This window comes from Periophthalmus magnuspinnatus, chromosome 1, assembly GCF_009829125.3.
Source record: "Periophthalmus magnuspinnatus isolate fPerMag1 chromosome 1, fPerMag1.2.pri, whole genome shotgun sequence".
NCBI lineage: Eukaryota > Metazoa > Chordata > Actinopteri > Gobiiformes > Gobiidae > Periophthalmus > Periophthalmus magnuspinnatus.
The window spans coordinates 7,017,557-7,036,724 of NC_047126.1; the positions used below are offsets into that span (position 1 = coordinate 7,017,557).

General features: G+C 40.3%; 1 protein-coding gene across 1 annotated transcript in view; it reads right to left on the reverse strand.

The window, feature by feature from the left end:
- The window catches only part of LOC117372101 (general transcription factor 3C polypeptide 1-like), a 39,852-nt gene that overhangs the window by 19,688 nt on the left and 996 nt on the right, over positions 1–19,168 (reverse strand). The window contains exons 2-25 of the mRNA XM_055223596.1: positions 18,809–19,018; positions 17,652–17,828; positions 17,139–17,282; positions 16,511–16,607; positions 15,181–15,304; positions 14,017–14,172; positions 13,297–13,412; positions 12,879–12,931; positions 11,978–12,249; positions 10,805–10,905; positions 10,626–10,723; positions 9,739–9,892; positions 9,552–9,655; positions 8,758–8,879; positions 7,365–7,871; positions 6,566–6,711; positions 5,591–5,688; positions 5,418–5,514; positions 4,529–4,712; positions 3,860–3,950; positions 2,538–2,670; positions 2,029–2,113; positions 1,744–1,808; positions 1,515–1,620 (exon numbers count right to left, since the gene is read on the reverse strand). Of these exons, the coding sequence (XP_055079571.1) occupies positions 1,515–1,620; positions 1,744–1,808; positions 2,029–2,113; positions 2,538–2,670; positions 3,860–3,950; positions 4,529–4,712; positions 5,418–5,514; positions 5,591–5,688; positions 6,566–6,711; positions 7,365–7,871; positions 8,758–8,879; positions 9,552–9,655; positions 9,739–9,892; positions 10,626–10,723; positions 10,805–10,905; positions 11,978–12,249; positions 12,879–12,931; positions 13,297–13,412; positions 14,017–14,172; positions 15,181–15,304; positions 16,511–16,607; positions 17,139–17,282; positions 17,652–17,828; positions 18,809–19,018 (3,440 nt within the window). The remainder of the gene's footprint in view (positions 1–1,514; positions 1,621–1,743; positions 1,809–2,028; positions 2,114–2,537; positions 2,671–3,859; positions 3,951–4,528; positions 4,713–5,417; positions 5,515–5,590; positions 5,689–6,565; positions 6,712–7,364; positions 7,872–8,757; positions 8,880–9,551; positions 9,656–9,738; positions 9,893–10,625; positions 10,724–10,804; positions 10,906–11,977; positions 12,250–12,878; positions 12,932–13,296; positions 13,413–14,016; positions 14,173–15,180; positions 15,305–16,510; positions 16,608–17,138; positions 17,283–17,651; positions 17,829–18,808; positions 19,019–19,168) is intronic.

The window sequence follows — 19,168 nt, forward strand, 5'->3', positions numbered from 1 at the left end:
GAAAATAAAACTGTGTGATAAATTATGTCTATATTGTTTCTTGTCATAACTGTGTGTAAGTGTTGTGCCTTGTCTGTCGGGAAGTGTGTCTCGTTCCACTCTTACTGCATATATAATCCACATGTTTTGTACCTGAAGCGGTTACACTCAATAATGAATCCATGTATGACACAAAGTAACTAATTAGTGAAATTGCAACTAAATAGTTTTTCCAACAGGAACATTTTGAATCTAAATCCTTTCAGCCCAAAGGCATTAACTGACTTTTATACTGACTATGGGGTTGTGCAAAACAGCATGTTGTCTTCATGAATAAAAATTACAATAAACTGATTCTTGATTTTGATTATTGGACCGACAGATATAAGAGTGAAATGGGTGTGAAGAATGAGGAGTGAAATTCAGCAAACTGTCTTAAAAAGAATTGAGCTGATGAGCTAAGTTTAGATCCTGAGATGACCATGTTGCACTGGATGGCGCTTTGTTCATTTGTCTATGGCCAATGTAGATAAAAGCTTTAAAGCCCAATTACCCAATTATTATACAGAATTATTGTAAAAGCAACACAATGTGTCAAAGTCTGGGTTTAGTCTTGGTTTAGATCTCTAGCCCTAGTCTCATCTATGGTCTCTGGTTTGGTCCCTGGTGTAGTCATGGTTTAGTTCTCTGGTGTTACCCTCACCTATGGTCATGAGCTAATGACCGAATGCGCTCAGAGTAGAGCTGCTGCTCCTCCGCATGCAGAGGAGCCAGCTGAGATGGCTCAGCCATCTGTTCTGGATGCCTCTTGAGGCCTGTTGCTAGATGCCGGTTTACTTTAAGTTTGGGATAAGTTCAGGTTCTGTCACTGAATAGAGGTTTGCTTTAGTGCTGTGTGAGTTGCCATGGTAACAGACTTTTAGAATTTTTGAATTTGTAAAAATGGACAAATCAGATGTGATCTCAGTGGCATGGGACACAACTTATTCAAAAGAATTCATTGATCAAAGATCTCAATACATGTTAATGCATTTCATACATTTGAAGACGTTTAATGACAAGTCTAATTTTAAAGTTAAATTCATAGAGCCTATGGAAAGAATGCATCAAATGTATGATTTTATCATCTTCTGTATCACATAATAAAGAATGTTTTATTTCAGTAGCCCTGTGCCCCTGAGATAGCCTCTCTAGCCTGACTCCTACTGGCTGAGTCGAGGCAGGCTCTGCCTGAGCTGTGCTGGTGCAGCTCCAGTCATCAGTGGCTCTGGGTTTGACAAAGAAAGTTCATATCAAGCAACACATGAACCTGAAGTTATTTTATCAACTCACAAGTTACTCCTCAACTCTGAGTAAGGTCAACCGGCCTCTAGCAACAGGCGTCTGGACGTGTCCTGGGTCTTTCCCGGAGACCCCTCCTGATAGGATATGCCCTGTTCTGGACAGTCCCCAGGAAAGACCCTGGACACGCTGGAGGGACTATGTCTCTGTGGCTGGAAGCGCTTGGATGTTGTTGGACAGATTAAGGCACCTACCTTTCTTTTTCCGTGGGACCCTCACCACCTCCTTCTTCTGTCTCTTTCTCTTCTGCTGCTTTCCTCCCATCCTCTGCTTCTTCCTGCAGGCTGGCTCCTCCACCACCTGCCCCCACCAGAGTTAAAACCACAGTCATAATGCATAAACACACCTTCTATAACACAGTATGCCACATGTAAACTGTATGTAAGAGCTAGGAAGCTACAGCTACAGTTAGGGGGATGGTACCTGGATGTCCTCCTCAGTGATCAGTGACTTCTTAGTGGTCAAATAGCTGGGCATGGCAGACCCTTCTGTTCAACACAAATATGAACAAGCACAGAACATGTGACCGGGTGCAGCGCTAACACATTTACACATTAAATTATAGATTTCATACGAAAAACAAAACACTTGAGTAGAAGTGAACCAAAACCAGAAATCGTAGGTGTAACTACTATATTAACTCTAAATTAATTAAGTGCAGTTAATAAATGTAGAATGCTATAAACAGAGTAAAAATGTAGCCGTCACCTGCTTGGAGAACCATCTGCAGAGAGTTTCTACACAGGCTTTTCAGGCGCACCTTTGTGTCCTTGGCCTCCAGACCAGTGTGTCTCTGCAACAGTCACAGGACAAGTGGTAATTAAAACTTTTATTATGATAGATACATTATACAATACACATTATGTATTCTACTTAATTTTATGTTAAATGAAATACTTGATACAAATGTGATAAAAAGTGATCCAGCTTCAATGCTTCAATGCTCCTGAAGTTAAGCTGAAGTTATCTGAAGTTAGTTAAGCTGAAGTTACCTCGCTGTTTGTTATTGTTAGTTTTTATTTAGAATTATATATATATATTTTTAATTGCTGCAAAATGTATTATTAGAATTGCCATGCTATTTTCATCTATTACCATCATAGACTGTATATATAAATGGACATAGCTAACCCGCTAACTGCCACGTTGACAGATTTAATATTTTTCTTTTACTTTGCATATCTTCTGACACGCCTACATGGTGTCCCCACACTTACAGGTTTGACGGCAAGCAGGTGGTTGGTCCAGAGCCAGTTCCTCTTGAGATGAGCGAAGAACTCAGAGGACAAGCCCCCCGCTCCTCTCCCATCCCCGGGAATAGAACCATCATCCACCACCTCCAAGCTGCCTCTGTGGGGATCACAATGTTATTAGAGTCATGTCAACACATTTACAAAAGACATTGGGCACCGTTCTGTACACTTGTTTACATTTTTTAAACATTTTGAGTTACGAGTAGTGTTGTCAAGATATTAAAAAACTCAAATTTGATTCCGAGGAACAGACTTGATGCCCGATACCAATTCCAATACTTCGATAACAATAGTAATTTGTGATTTTCAATATTAAATCATAATACTTTTTTTTATATTACTATCTGTCCTTATATCTGTGTAATCACTCAGTCGTCCAGGTTGGTTCCATAGTGGTCCATGGGCGTGTACTAGTCTATGTGTCTTATACTTGTTCTGATACAGCTCAAGATCATTCTCAAGCTATTCAGGAAAGGTTCGTTTCTGTCCCGTGAATGGAATATTTTCAGTATCAATACCGGCAAAAAATGACTGTCTAGTTTCAGCACTGGTTTTAGTATCGATTAGTATCTGATTTTCGATAGTTTTGTCAAAACTAATTTGGATTATAAGCAGAAAAGAGAAGTTGGGGAATGAGCTGGCTAAAGTTTTGGTGTTTAAAAAGGCTGATTAAACTCACAATTCAATATGTCTTTATATAAATACGTTCTTTCATACTTTTTTATGAAAAAAATGCATTTTTTGAATAAACTCCTGTGCAGGTGCAACCTTGTGCGTGGAGTTTAGGTCAGACAAATCGACATATGTAATAGTTTTGAGTGTCCCATTTTAGTCAACTATTTAATGGGCAGGACAGGCCTTTACTGAATACAGCCCAATGGAACTTAACAATGACCTCCCACCCACTGGCTGTGGAAGAAAATTTTCCCTTAAATTTTCCAAAAGACTTTTTAAAGTTTGAAAGCTCTGGGCTAATCAGCTTTGTAGTAAATAATGATGTATAATTTTGTTTAAAATCTATTTCTGAAACTTTATAAGGCGCCAAGTTATTCATCATTTTTGCACAATCTTGCATTTTAAATATACTTTTTGGACTTAAAACAACTGTGTTATGATAATAGTCACCACAAAGCTTACACCAGAGCGGACTTCGAAGTGTGCGGGACTCTATTAGGTTACAGTACAGAACAATACAAATGACACCCGTATAATTAGCGTATGTCTGCTTGCACCGTTAGGTCCTTGAAAGTAAGAGTGTGTAGATGCAGAGTAGCTGGAGCTCTTACTTGATGAGGTAGGACATCCCCACAAACACAGAGCGGTCTCTCACAAAGGAGGGATCAGTCTCGCCCCCGTTCCTCTTACTCCGGATCACACCTGGAACACAAACTCACTCAGGCCTGGTGGACACAACATAACAACCTATGGACTTCAGACAGACGAGCTTTATATATGTTGTTGATTGCTAATATAAGCATACAGTCTAATCCAACTCCTGCAAATATAAATATAGAAATAAGCTTTTGAGTAACTCATTTCTTAACTTGTTAAAAAGCAGGGAAGGGAACATAATTTGTGTTACTGCTGACCTAAAGAAAAATGAGTAAGTATGCCCTAGTGTGACCCCAGCTTGCAATGTGGAGGGTTTCTTAGAGTACAGTCAGAGTTTTTCTAGCCAAATTAGTGAAATATGAATTGAGACCCAACTCCTCCCAATCAAAGCATAGTGTTTATATGGATTTTGGACATCATGTTAATATGTGAATGGGCCAGAATTTGGTTTACCTGGTGTGCATGTAAACATACTGCTGGCATTTGAGGAGTTTTTGCATTAATTTGGAGGGATATTGGACCTTGCCATAGATCACTCTGGATACTTCTTGAAAACACACAGCCCTTGATACTAGAAGCCATCACATCTGCTCAATGTCTCAAAGCAGCCCTGTATGCCGTACCCAGGGGAGTGTTGAGACAGACACACATCAGGTCGAACCAGAAGCTCTCGATGTCCTCGGCAGTGTTAAAGTTGTAGTGTCTCCTCTCAAAGGGCTGATCTGGAGGCTCTGTCACCAGCCAGTAATGAGGCTCTGAGCTGGTGGTGTCCACGATGGTGGCGTGGCGCTTCACGTAGATAAACACCTTCAAGGACAACACAGGACATAAAAACTAAACCAACAGTATTCTACTACAAACCAAAGGAACCAAAAATGAACCAAAACAAACAGTGATACAGACATACTTCAGTCCATTTAGTTTGGGAAAAAATTGCAAAGGGAAACGCATTTTGCATTTGTGGAGGGAAAGATGTTTGTGCTTTTGTCTCAACAGGATGTAACAAAGGTTAGATTCCACCTTTTGCTGAATCGTTTCAGACAGAGTCGGCCCAGATCGATAAATGTATCAATTCAGAGTGCAATTCATGTAAGTCTGGCATTAGTCAGGGCAAGGATGGACAGTACTAGTCTACACAGTTTTGAGGGAAGTCTACATTTAGCACACTTACCTTTGTACTTCTAATGGTAAAAATGTGATGTGAAAATGTGGAAGAAACCCACACTCCTAAAGTGAAAATGAGGAAGCAGTGATGAAAAATGCTGTGTGTGACAAAATGCAGGGGAGGGTGAATGTAAGGTCATTTTCACATTGCCACTAGTTAGGTCAATATTAAAGAGTATTTGTTCTGAGAGCATTGAGGACTGTATTCACCCCTATAACTTCTAGCCTTGATGAGCTTCATTTGGCTGGACCCAAACGCTATGGGTGACATCACACTCCCTTAGTCGAGTTCTTTATACAGTCTATGGGTAAAACATGTCAGTCAGTCTGGTAGTGCCTCTAACATACCTGGTCCTTGTCTCTGAATTTCTCCAGAGGCCCAAACTGTATGAGCCCCATGTACGCCAGCTTCACCAGGTTCTCGTAGAAAGAGAAGATGTACCTCCTAAACCAGTGACACACACAGTTTAGAGCTAGAGTACAGTATATATAAGAAGGGCACAGAGGACAGATGACCTAACCGTTTGTACAGCAGCTGTCTCTTCATGCGGGCTGGTAAACATCTGACTAGGTAGTGCTCCTTCTCCGGGTCATTCAGGTAGTCCTCCAGACCATCCACCTAACCCCACAGCCACGTTTAACAAAGGACATAAGCAAAAAAAAAAATATATAAGGCACACAATAGTTTTCATCATCAAGTTAGGCCTAAAGTAGTGCTGTCACAATACTAAAATGTTTGTTCTGACACAGCTCAATATCATTCTAAAGTTATTTAGGAAAGGTTCATTTCTGTCTGACTTTTTTAGTATCAATACCTGCTCAACTGAGTATCTAGTTTCAATAGTAGTTTTAGTATCGTGTAGTATCTGATTTTCCATGTGTTTGACAACCCCAGCACAAAGACAATGACATATTATTTAAAACATGATATCAAAGGTAGAGCTACGAGACGGGTCAACAGAAAGCAGGGCTGTGCAATCAATCAAATGTTTATTGAATCAGGAGCCAATCGTTTCAAAGCACTACTCATCTTGGGTCTTAATGTAGAGGTCTACAGTCAATGTAATGTTGTGCACTGTCCCTGTTCAAATAAAAGCATAGCATACCATACCATAACCAAATCTGATTGGACGGCCATGTTTGGGCCTGGCCCGAGACAAATGAGGGAGTGGTGACCAGACTGATATCACTCTGCATAAAAAATACTGAGATATTGCAGTCTGGTTTTATCAGGCAAACCCAGCCAGGAATAGAAAATGAAAAAACTCCTAAACATCCAAAACAGCAACGCTGCAGTCATTTCGACCCCTGTACCAATTAGTTTAACTGCAAACATCTGTCAAGCCTTAAATGTGATCTATGCATGTTAAACTGTAAATGTTTTGGGTCATTGTTCCTACACAATTACAAAACATGACTTGGAGGAGCAATGGTTAAAATTGTTAAAATGTGCTAAAATTTGTACACTGTTCCATCATGGTGGGGTGCTGTCTGACCTTGTAGTTGACCTGGATGACCTGGACGAAGATGGACAGGGGCAGACAGAGGATCAGGTCTCCGAGCATGACCCACCCACTACTGTAGTCCTTATGCAGCTTCACTGGAGGGATGTACTTCTTCCACGGCTCCTCCTCGGAGTACACTGGACAGGAGAAAACAGTTATGTTTAGTGCCTTTGAGTGAAAAAAATAGTAGACACAGTAGTTTCATTAGTGAAATGCACACTGATAATGTGATAGTGCCCTGAAGAGGGAGTGAAGGGCCTGTCGCGTTAAAAACAAAACTGAAATTATTAAAACGTGTTGCGGTGAATATGGCATTGTCAAAACAATAAAAGGTAACATGGTGATCTAAATATGTTTAAAGAGCAGGTATTGCACTTCTCTGGGGTATTAACTGCTAACTCTTAAGGGCCAGTATCTAACTTTCTAACTTATGTTAAAATGTTTTCTTTTCTCAAACATATATGGAACTCTATTCCACCATGTGGCAATATAAGACATGTTTTTTTGTTTGTTTTTTTTTTAAACAGGAAGTGCTGTGTTTTTAAACTCCTTACACCTTCACTAGAATCATATGGATGATTTCAGCCCTGGAATTGCCAATCTCTACCAAAGTAAGGGTAAAAAGTAGCTGTTAACTTAAAACTACCATTGCATGACATCATAAGGTGGAACAGAGCGTTTTGAGCTTTGGAGATGTTACAGACTAATAATAAAGGGTTACTCAAACATGTGAGAATTGAACAAAACATAACTCTAGGTAGGTTTTTTGAGCTTAAATGACAGAAAATACCTTTGATTTCTGACTGTGGGACTTCCTCCTCTTCCTCCGAAAGTGACATATTTTCAGAGATGGAGATGATGTCCGTTTCTGGCTCTGCTCCCCCTGCACTCTGGGACTCCTCCTCTACACGCTGGGGCACCTCCTCTCCATCCTTGGGCCATTCTTTTACACCCTTGGAGCTTTCCTCTGCACCCTGGGGCTCATCCTTTGCACATGGTTCCCCCACCTCTGCAGCATTGTTCCCCTCTTCAGTAACCTGGGACCCCTGTTCAGCACCTTGGGGCCCTTCTTTTACATCATTGGCCCCCTTCTCTGCACCATGGATCCCCTCCTCAGCACCCTTAAGTCCCTCCTCAGCAGGGTCAGAGGTTTGAGAGGGCTTGGACTTCTCAAAGGCCTGTGTTTCGGGGTTGTGTCTCAGTGGGTGTCCGTAAACCATGTACCACAGGAAGTTATGAACCACGCGCATCCGGTGCATCTTCGGCTGGTACCCGAACGACTTACTGAGCCCACGGACTGAAGAGAGGGGGAAAACGTTCACATTAGACAATCTAAAAAAGGTTGAAATAGCTTATAAAAGAGACATACATTAAACACATTAAAGGGCCGCTACCTGATTTTTCCCATATATTTGAGCACAATGTGTCTTGCCTCAGTAGACGTCTTGTATAAGCAGCTCTTGAGGTCAAAATAACGCCGCTGTGTTCTGTCTGCATCTAATTATAAAGGCTTCCATTGTCTGATAATCAGAAAGTGCACATAACCATGCTAGTTGTCATTAGCTCTGCAGTCATGGCAAAACTCCACTTTGACCTCTGAAAGTGTTTATTTAATTATTTGCTTATCCTGCTTTATTGTGTCAGTGGCATAAAGTAGTTTCAATGTTATCGTTTATGGCAGTATATTGCTCTTCAAAATCTGTTATCGCGACAGGCCTATTGTTTTAATATTTAATATGCCTCCAAATTGGCATTAGCATTAGAACTGAGACACAAACATCTCCCTTTCTAAACAATGAGGTGTCCTTGACATAATTTTCACCTGATTTTAAAGTTTTTAACATGTTGTCAGTGACATCCACCTGCAACTCGCTGTCCACTGTCATATATTTAAATATGTATTAATTGTAGCATGACTCTACAAAAACTCGATAGGGATGGAACTGGATAAGAAGTAGTGAACAGAGCCAATCACCGTTCATTCATTTATGTATGACTATTATGTAATGTGGAGCAGTTTGGTTTGGAGGGGTAACTTTTTGATAGTAACGGTATAGTAAGGTTAAAAAAACTGTGACAAACAATAAGTTGTAAGTCAAATGTAAAATGTGGCCTGTTTAGTTTGCATGTTACTTTCCTGTGTGACCCTGTTCAGGCCCCTACAGCAGAGGTGTGAGGCAGACCTGTGGTGGGGTTAAACGTGTCCTTCTTGTGCGTGCTCTTCTTCTGCTTCTGGGCTTTAGACTGACTGCTCAGTGTCCCCTCTGTGTCTTTGTGTCCTCTGCTCTTCTCCTCCTCTGGCACCCTGGACACACACACACAAGTTGAGTTTGTCTAACCTTAACCTAAACCATAGCCTAACCTGTTTTAAATCATATCTGACCATATCATAACTTTAAATCACAATATTTATTTAATAATAATAAGGATTTACACCATGGGAACCTGATTTTTGTCCCCATAAAGTGAGTGTATCTGCTGATTTTAATACTCACAATGTGACAAACACCCACACACAATAGGTAATTATATAGAAGTTTATAGCAAACATAAATTTGAATCCTAATCCAAATAATCTGCACGTTTTTACATGCATGCCTCATTTCTGACCAAGTCCATTTTGAGAAAGAGTTCTGAAATACATCAAAGTGATAAATTTATTTAACTTGATTAATTCCTCCTCCATGGAGAAACAGAGAAGAGGAACAACACCTTTCATACGTTACAAGTCAAGAGTCACCAGCATGCACCCTGTGAGTGCAGGGCGGTGCTGAAATGTTCCCTTTACACATCCACCCTCTGGGATTCATAGAACCGTAGTCATATTCATAACTTTAATTTTCTAAAGTCACAGTTTATGTCTCTATTCCTCCTGATCAGAGAAAAAGCAGCAGACGTGCTCTGCCCCTTTCTCCTTGGTGTGAATATCCATGGTGATGCCATCACCCACAGCATTATGTGAGAGGCACTTCCTCACCGTGTATTTGAGTAAGAGCTGGACATCTTGAAGCGGACCTGGTCGATGGTTCTCTGGACTATTTCATCAGAGGACTGTATAGAGGGATGAGCGTACAGATCCACCTGTGCATGGACAGCATTACATCATAATACAAGAAAATCAAAACTCAAATGAGGAGTATATTAGTGTTGGAGTTCCTCTGTACCTTTCTGGTTAAGCCATCCTGGATGACCGTGGTGGTGTAGAGTTTGACCAGACCTTCTCGAGCCAGAGTCTGGACCAAGCGGAGAATGGTCTTCTTACAACATTTGGTGCTAAACCCCAGGCGTTTCTCCTCAGCGCTGATGATTTTCTGCAGCCTGGAGACAAAGTATTTGTTGTCAGATATATAATAGAAAATCTCAAACACCTCTGAATATCTGAAAATATCTGAAACAACGCATTCACATGTTTTATAAGTTTCACGTTTGTTTTTAGCACTCTGAGTCTTCCTTTGCTCTCCGCGCCAAATCACTCCTCCTTCAAAGTGTTATCACAACACAAACAGCGTGCATCCTGCTAATGAAACTACTGCACATTGCATCAGGCTTATCAAGTTGCTGTGGACATGTTTTTGTATATTTATGGAGAATTGTCATGCAGGAACATGGGTGACGTAGGCTTGTGGGAGGAGAATTGGACATAATCTAATAGCTAACCACATGGAGGGTTCAAACAGGGCCTGAGAGAGATCACTAAAGTACTCATGCATGCATGACATCTACAACCTCTTCAGGCATGTTTTTGATATAACAAGGTAGAAAGCTAAAAAACAAAAAAAGACTGACCTTTATGATCTGGTTAGAAACTCTTATGCATTCATACAGAATGTAGAAAGAACTGGCAATGGACTACACTAGGACAAAATGAACCCTAAAACAGGACTATGACAAATAGGACTAGACCAAGTTGAAGCTGAGGCTGTACCAGGACTAAACTAAGTCAAAAACAGGTGCAGGTTTGTGACTGAACTGAACCAGGTGTAAATCCAGACTAAACCAAACACAATGCAGACTGTAAAGAAGCCCTGCCACAGAGAGAACCTGTACTCACGGGTAAAGTCCTTCAAAGATCTTGAGGTCCTGGATGGCCTCCACAATGAGGTTCTTCCTTCTGAGAAGACGACAGGTCTCGTGGTTCCTACTAGGAGGCTGCAGAGATTATAGAGAGAGGTTGAAGGGTCACTGCAGGTTACATTAGAGGAGTACATACATTAGGGCTGATACACAGACCAGAGGAGGCTGCACATCTGTTATTACAGTCATAATGTCTTTGGCTCCTTCAGCCTGAGAAGGACCTGAGGGGGGATCCTCCTTTGCTGCTGTCAGGGGCTCTGGGAACACAAGAGTAAATAAAGAAATTCAGTCTTTAAAGGGCCCATATTATGCTATTTTTTGTTTCAATCACATGTTTAAAACACAAACCCTGCATATTTAGGTTGAGTTCTTCCAGTAAATGGAAAACACATACACCTCCATTAGAACCATTTGAATGAATTCAGCCCTGGAATGACCAATCTTTACTGAACAAGGTAAAAGGTAACTGTTAACTTATTGCTTCATGAGCATTTTAAGCTTTAGAAATGTAGACAGACTAATAAACCATGGTTACTCAAAAATGTGTGAATGAAACAAAACTTAAAACAAGAGTCAGTTTTGTGTAATACAGGAGAGAATCATGTTGTCCTCTGACCCTTTTATTGCTTTTTATTTTCCATCAGTGATTTTACTGTTTATTATTTATGCAATGTCTGTTTATTCATGTTGTGTTTTCTTTGTGCAGCACTGATGCTGTGAGATTTGTTGATGCAATATACACCAGTCAAAAGTCATGCAATGCTTTTGTTTTTTAATGTTTACTACATTCTACATTTTATATACATGGAGAAAACATAGGATGGAGTTTATTTTTTGTTTACTACATTCAACATGTGTCATTCATAATTTTTATGTTTCAATGAGAATCTGCAGTGTAAATAATCATGGAAATAAAGAACCAAATATGAAAAAGTCTGTCCAAACGTTTGACTGGTAGCATAAATAAACTTGTATTGGATTGGATTCCACAGCATGGCATTAAATTAATCCACCTCCAAGCACACAAGCAGGTGGCACCTGCAAGCCAAGTCACAGGTCAGATCAGTGGACAGGTGATCCCACTCACACAAAGAGTGCATGCTTTTCAAGGTATTTTATACAAAAATCAAGATAGACAGTGACATGCACTGGGACATTCCTGGCAAGGCTGTACTATTTCTATGGAGACAAACAGATGTAACTTTTCTCAAATATTTTTCTACATTATTCAGCCATTGAAACTGATCCAAGATACTGGAAGATCAAGCATTCTACACAAGAGCCATCAACTCATTGCCAGCTACATAAGGGATAATAACCCCATCCTACCTGATGCTGGCTCTTCACAGGCCTCTGGGTCCTCACCCAGCTCCACTTTGCTGTCTCGGGGCCTCTCCTTCTCTCTTGAGCCCTTACCCTTGGTCCCAGTCTGAGAGCGCATCTTCTTCTTGACCACGAGAGTCCTACACATGTCAATATTGGACAGGGTCTTGGTGGTGGAGGGGGGCTTGGGGGAGTCCGGGGTTGTGTTGGAGCACAGGAGCTGGCTGCGTTCATGCTCTTTGACAAACTGATGCAGTTTATCGCTGACTTCTACACACCTGAGCCACAAGGACAAGAAAATCATATCTCAGAAAACTGCTCAAGTCTACTCTGAACCAATAGTATCACACGTTAAAGCTGCAAAATATATGACGAACTAATCAAAATCACAATGTGAATGGGTTACCACTAACAAATCATAAACAACTACATTTCCTGTCTTATTTTGGATAAAAGTCTCTGACCCTATAAGACCTCCACACGAGAATCTTGGATTGGTTTAGTTTAGTTTTCAGTCTCCTCTCGAATGTTAAAGCTCCTGGACATTTTGAAGTAAAGTAGAGTAGGGCTGGCTAACTGGTCAGAGACAAAAAGTCACATTTACAGTCTCAGATCCACCCCTGCAGTAACTGCACTCAGATCCTGTCTGTGAGCCTTATTCTAACTGGACTGTTGAGAGCAGAGGAAACACTGCAAACACAACAAACTCAACAGAGTTTCTGAAGTTCTTGTTTAAGGCATTCAAGAAAGAACAAAATTTCAGAAAACTTTTAAAGACCATTGAAGATTTCCGTGTTGGCAAAGAGCCGCATCCTTTCCTGATTGGCCAAGAGCCTCATGTGGCTCGAGACCCACAAGTTCACCACCCCTGCCTTAGAGATTTAGTAAATTTAGTTGAAGTTCATACTTGTGGCTTAGATACTTGGTTGTCCTTTGTCGACCCATGTCCTCCATGAAGCCCTGCAGAAGGATGAGAAGAGCTGTGAGCTTTAGTCTATAATAAATGCTAGAAAGATCGGGTTCTGTTGCATAATTGTAATTGAAAATAATCAAAAAACAACTTCAGAATATTCAATGATTAAAGGGCTATACCGGACATATAGATGTACATTTGTGGACCTAATAACGCAGTCAGCAATTATCAAAGTATTAAAGAGAACATTTTAATTTAACTGATACTTTGTAGCTAATGTATCAGTTCCCTGGGGGTCTGATGTTAACTGTAGGCACTGCTCTGTCTGTCAGTGTGATGTCACTGCAAAGTATCAATTAATACCTGCTTGGGCACACAGCTCCTCCATGTTTGGGGGGTACGGATGGCTCACCTTGATGACTCCCTCCCTCTCCAACTGTCTGCAGATCATCCTCCTCTCCAGTTTGCCCACGTTCATTTTGGCTCCAAGGCCCACACAGGTCAGGCCCTTGGTTCCACTCAGCACCACTAAACCAGGAAAGAAACAACATGGGGCTTTTATTAAATTAGCCGCAGTCATGACTAGTTCAAAACACAATAAAATGTGGCAAATAAGTATTTGGTGACAATGACATTCAAGGAGCACTATTGATGCACTGAGGTAATTGCAAATGCAAGCTTTTACAGTAACTATAATCTACTACAATATAGACAAAAAATATACAATTAAAGGTGCATTGTGTAACTTTTCTAGTGAGTGTGCCACCTGCTTATGTCCATGGAGATGTTATTTATTTGCCTGGAATGTTCCACAGTATGGCAAAGAACGTGCCTGTCTTGCAATAATTCAATTACTGGCAAATTTAATGTGTGAAAATAGTGGGCTTGTCCTTCCACAGAGTTGGCCTGTAACTTAGCTTAGACAGATGATGTGATGCACTATGTAACTTTTTAGTGGGGGTCCACTACCATGCATTGTCTTTTTTTTCCTCAATGTAATTATTTGTATCTGTTCAAGGGAATAAGGAGGCAACGGACACTCCATCAGAAAGGTTGCACCTTTAACTTCCAAAAAGTATCTAGACCTGCAAAAGTAGACTGATCACTAAAGTATGAGTGTGTGTGAAGTTACCCATGTTGTAGGCCTGGGACAGTACATCCCTCTCCATGATGCACCCCTCAGGACGGACATCTGCCCCCTCCTCTTCCTCGTCCTCATCGTCATCAGGAACGTTCTTCTTCGAGAAGGGTTTCAGCAGCTTAATACAGCGCACCTGCACCTTGTTCCCTAAAACACATTTACAGTCAACATTGAAGGTTTCATTACTGGCTTATGAAAAATTATTACTCAATATATAAACAAAGTAGTGGTTCAAGAGCTTGTAAATGTATTTGAAGAGTAACAGAAGTTAAAGAGAAGTTAAAGAGAGTCATTACTACCCCATACTTCTATGGGGTAGTAATAACGCATTAATCACCATGTTGTGTTTTACTGTTCTGAAAATGCTAAATTTGCCAAAAACAACATAGTAACATTTTATAGTGTAAATGTCATTTTCATTTTTGATGGTCAGAGTCAAAAGTCACTCCCCCTTCAGAGTGCTACCACATTACAATAGGCGTGCATTCTACTAATGAATCTACAGCAGATCGTGTCAGGTTTGTGAAGGTTAAAATGAATATAACAAGGTCAATGTATTTACAGGTTCTGCATTACACAAAATTGACTCTTGTGAGCTTAAAGCCATGTTATAATGCTGTTGCCTCCTCAAAAACATACTCGGAGTTGTGTCTTATTTCATTCACACATGTTTGAGTAACTCTTTTTTATTGTTAGTCTGTCTACATCCCCAAAGCTCAGAATGCTCTGCTTCACCTTGTGATATCAAGCAGTGGTAGTGTTCAAGTTAACAGCTACATTTTATGTTTAGTTTGGTAAAGATTGGCAGTTCCAGAGCTTAAATGATCCAAATGATGCTAGTGAAGGTGTATGGAGTTTTAAAACACAGTGGAGCACTTCCTGTATTACCATATGACATCACAAGGTGGAACAGAGTGTTTTCTGTTTGAGAGAAAAAGTCAATATCTCGGGTTTGCGTTTAAACTTGTGTGACTGAAACAAAACACAACTTCAGGTATGTTTGTGATGAGGAAACAACATAAACAACATAAACAACATAAATCAGAAAACAGCGCAGCATGGGCCCTTTAAACTTGTATCAGTAGTTTTTTGATAAGCTTGTTCTACCACAGCCTGATGGTGGTACTCCTGTGGTACTCACGGCTGACGTCATACCTCTTTTGTTGAGGCAGGGCCCAGACTCTGAGTCCAGGTCCTGCAGGGGTGTGGTGAACAGCTCCACCAGTTTGGAGGCCCTCATGTACTGGAAGATCCTCTTAAAGCTGCGCTCATCAACATTCTAAACACAAGCAGAGAGCACACACAGTATTTACAATCTGATAGGATCCATCTAACTGGAGAGATGAGTATATATGCTCGAATTTAGGACTGTAGTGCTTTGTAGAGATCGATATGGGATTTTTCATGATCCAATGCAGATGTCAATTGTTTAGAATCCAGAGAAACCAATGGCCGATAATCTCTGCCGATATCTTTGCGCTGATATGGAGGAAAGATTTTGATTGTTTTTCCCAAATTATGTTATTTCAATTAACTAAAAACTAACCCATAGACCTTTTTTTTTTTTTTTTTTTACCACAAACCTGTAAGAAACATGCGCAGTCACATTTTGGGCAGTTTTCTTTTTGCGCTGAAGTGTTTTATGTATATTCTTTAGGCAGTTGGTCAACCAAAAGAAAATATTGACCTCTGCTGGAGATAAGGCTGATACTCCATCTCTAGGTCTTTGGTCATTAATAACAATTTTGATGGTTGAAATTACTTATTATTATCATTTTTAGGACTTACATAGAACGGCAACAGCAAGGCATGTAGTGAGCCAGCTAAAGATTTAGAAATGAACCTGGATTTTTTCATATAAATACAGAGTTTCCTAGTACCTTTCTGTATAAATAGTTGTTTTTGCATGAGAGCAGTTTAGGGCAGGTACCCAGAGGTGTGTAGAATTCTGAAAGTTTTTGCCATGCCCTCTTTCTAGTCGAGTAAGCGATCAGCAGGACATGTATTTACTCAACCTACAGGCCTCCTAGGGTTCAGTGCTTTTCGGTTTAATGCTGGCCAATACAGACAGAATACAAATAATACAGATAAATAATGTAGTAATTTGAGGGGACTTGAATGTAAAGTAGCTATATTAAAAGGCGGACTATGCAAGTTCTGGTGGAGGGTCAGCCATCTGCTTTGTTTGCTTTTTTTGGCCTGAAATGTTCCACACTATGAAATTAAACTTATCCATAATCAGCAGGTAACACCACTCTGCCAAGTTATAGGTCAGATCTGTGGAGAGGCAGCACTGCTCACAGAAAGAATATATGGTTTTCAAAGAAGCAATAAAATACTTTTACTCAAATAAATGCAAGAGAAAATGGTTAATACCATACTGTGGAATAAGCAAAGTTATATTTTCATAGAAAGAAGCATTGGAAGTTACAAGTTGCGATTTACTGCACAATATAAATGTGCGGAGCCGTGCGGAGGTGCTCACCAGGTGCTCTCGGAGGGCCATCTGAGTGCAGTGCTGCCCAGGAGATGCTTCCAGGATGTTGGACACTCGTTCCATCAGAATGTCATATTTACTCCTCCTGTTAACAAGAGGCTACGGATGAGTAGAAGGACAAAGAGCAAATTCAAATTGACTACAAACCCATCCACAACCCCTTTTTTTAATCACAGACCTATAAGGAGCAGTGTTGTCACGTTTTCTGCAGTTATCGCTCTGCACTGAAGTGTTCAAATAAAGCTTTGCATGTACTCTTTAGGCAGCAGGTCAGCCAAGACAAAATATCGGCTTGTGCTGGAGATTTAAGCCTGATAGCCAATCACAGTATTCTATAGACCAATAATATTTAATACAAATGGGGGCAGTTATGGATATTGGAGATTTTTGTTGCCATAGTGAGTTCTTGGGAGTCAGTAATAGAAATGATCAGGTTCAAAAGATATTTCAACAGAAATACAATGTAATCAATATGGAAAACTGGCTCTTGCGACCATCTGGGAGAATGACACCATTACCATCATCACTCTAGAATCTGAAAACCCCCAATAGAGTCTCACAGCTGTAGCACAGGTGTGTAGCACCTGGAGCTCAGAGCCCGACTCTCTGCACAGACCTGTTGACGTGGAAACGGCGAAGCAGCAGCAGACACGAGTGCTGCTGTGTCCCAGAGCTCAGGCGACACACGTGGGACTGCACTGTCACCAGACTGTGCTGCACCAGGGACTTCCTGAGGTAGTGGATCTTACGGGCCTCGATCCTGGAGGACACAACAGAACACCAGACGTTAAACTAAACACAAACACTCTCCTAAATGTGTGTTATTTTGACATTGCGCACTTTAATCTGATCTTTTTAAACTCAGATTAAAGTCAATTTTTTATTATTATTCTAGCATCTAGCTAGAAAAATACAGCATTAATCAGAGGAAAGGTTTATAATAAATAATGTATAAAGAATCAGATGCAAAAATAAACTAGGACTATAACAGTGCTTCCCATGAATAGAGGAGGCTACACTGGCCCTTCATAGTTGAATTTTGACCCCCATAGTTTTGAAATAAGAGAAAAAAATATTTCTTATTAAAATCTATACCTTTTGTATTATCATGAATATGGATATGACTTACTTGAAGGGTCCGTTGCTTAAGTCCCTCTGCAGCTCCCCCTGCCAGCGTGACCGCCCCACCCGCTCCAGCACACAGTAGGACTCATCAGACAGCTTCAACTCTGGTTCGCTCTCTGTCCCAATGAGAGCCCGAAAACGCACCTTCTGAGAAGCCACCACCACCAGCCTCCTGCCAAATCTGGGACGCAGTGGGCAGAGCACAGAGTGGAGGCATTAGTCTGGGAGCAACACTTCACTTCTGGGTAACTCATTAAACGAAGATATATTTTAAACACCTTTTTAATAACATTACAAAATTATTAAATCAAAATGTCAAAAAATGATAAATAATTTCTGATTTTCATCAATAATAGCCTTTTCATAAATATTCTACATCTAGAAATCTTCACAGGCTTGCCAACGGAAATTTGGGGGCCCTCATATGGGGCCCCTCTAATATAAATTAATAGAAAGAGAGTTTAATTCTGGGCCTTTAAGACCCTGGAGCCCGGGACAACAGACCCCCTTTGTCCTGCCCTGTCAACTGCCCTGGTTGTTTGTCACTATATTTCAATCTTTATTTGGTTGATAATGTATTATGTAATGTATAATGTAATATCAACAACGTATAGAATTGGGTTTGCACACACCCTCTCATTTGTTTTGTCTTTATTTTTACTACTTTCTACATTTTGGATACACACATAAGACATCAAATATATGAAGTAAGATATATGGAATTATGTAGCAAAGAAGGTGACCACTGAAGATTTGAATATAATTTATAAAATAATATTTAGTACAGTTATTTAACTTATTTTCATTGCTACATAATTATATATTATAACTATATATCTTGCTTCACATATTTGTTGTCTTCTGTGTGCGTGCATGCATCCATGCATGTATGTATGTACCGGTATGTATATATGTATGTATAAAAAAATAATTGAATGAGAGGATGTGTCCAAACTTTTGACTCTTCGTGTATATAATTATAATAATTAGTCAATTAATTGAAATAATAATCATTGACTAGTCGACTCCTAAAATAATCGTTAGGTGCAGTTACAACATAACACCAAACTCATGATTTCAGTACCTATCTAACCAAGTGAGGGTTTTCTATTGCATGTACATGAGCAGAGTACAGCATGAGCACAGTAGTGAGGAAGGCACCTGTCCCAGGCCTGGTCTAGGTTGAGCAGAGGGGAAAGTGAGGCTGATCGAATCTGCCTGGTAACGTCTTTCCTCTCAGTGAAGAACACACAGGAGCCCTGGATCCCAGCTGGGTGCTCCATGATGAAGTGTGCAGGGTACACATCTTTTCTGTTTTCAAACGAGTGACCTTTGAACTCTATACCTGTGTCCGGGTCAATGCTCTTGAACCTGGAATAAGCACAAGACAAAAAGCGGTTCAACAATTGTTTGTAAATGTACTGCAGCTTCTTGATTTAAATGAGTGATTGTTTTCACACTGCAACATTTTGAATACAACTGTTACTATACTACAATTGAGCTATATTATATAATATAGTA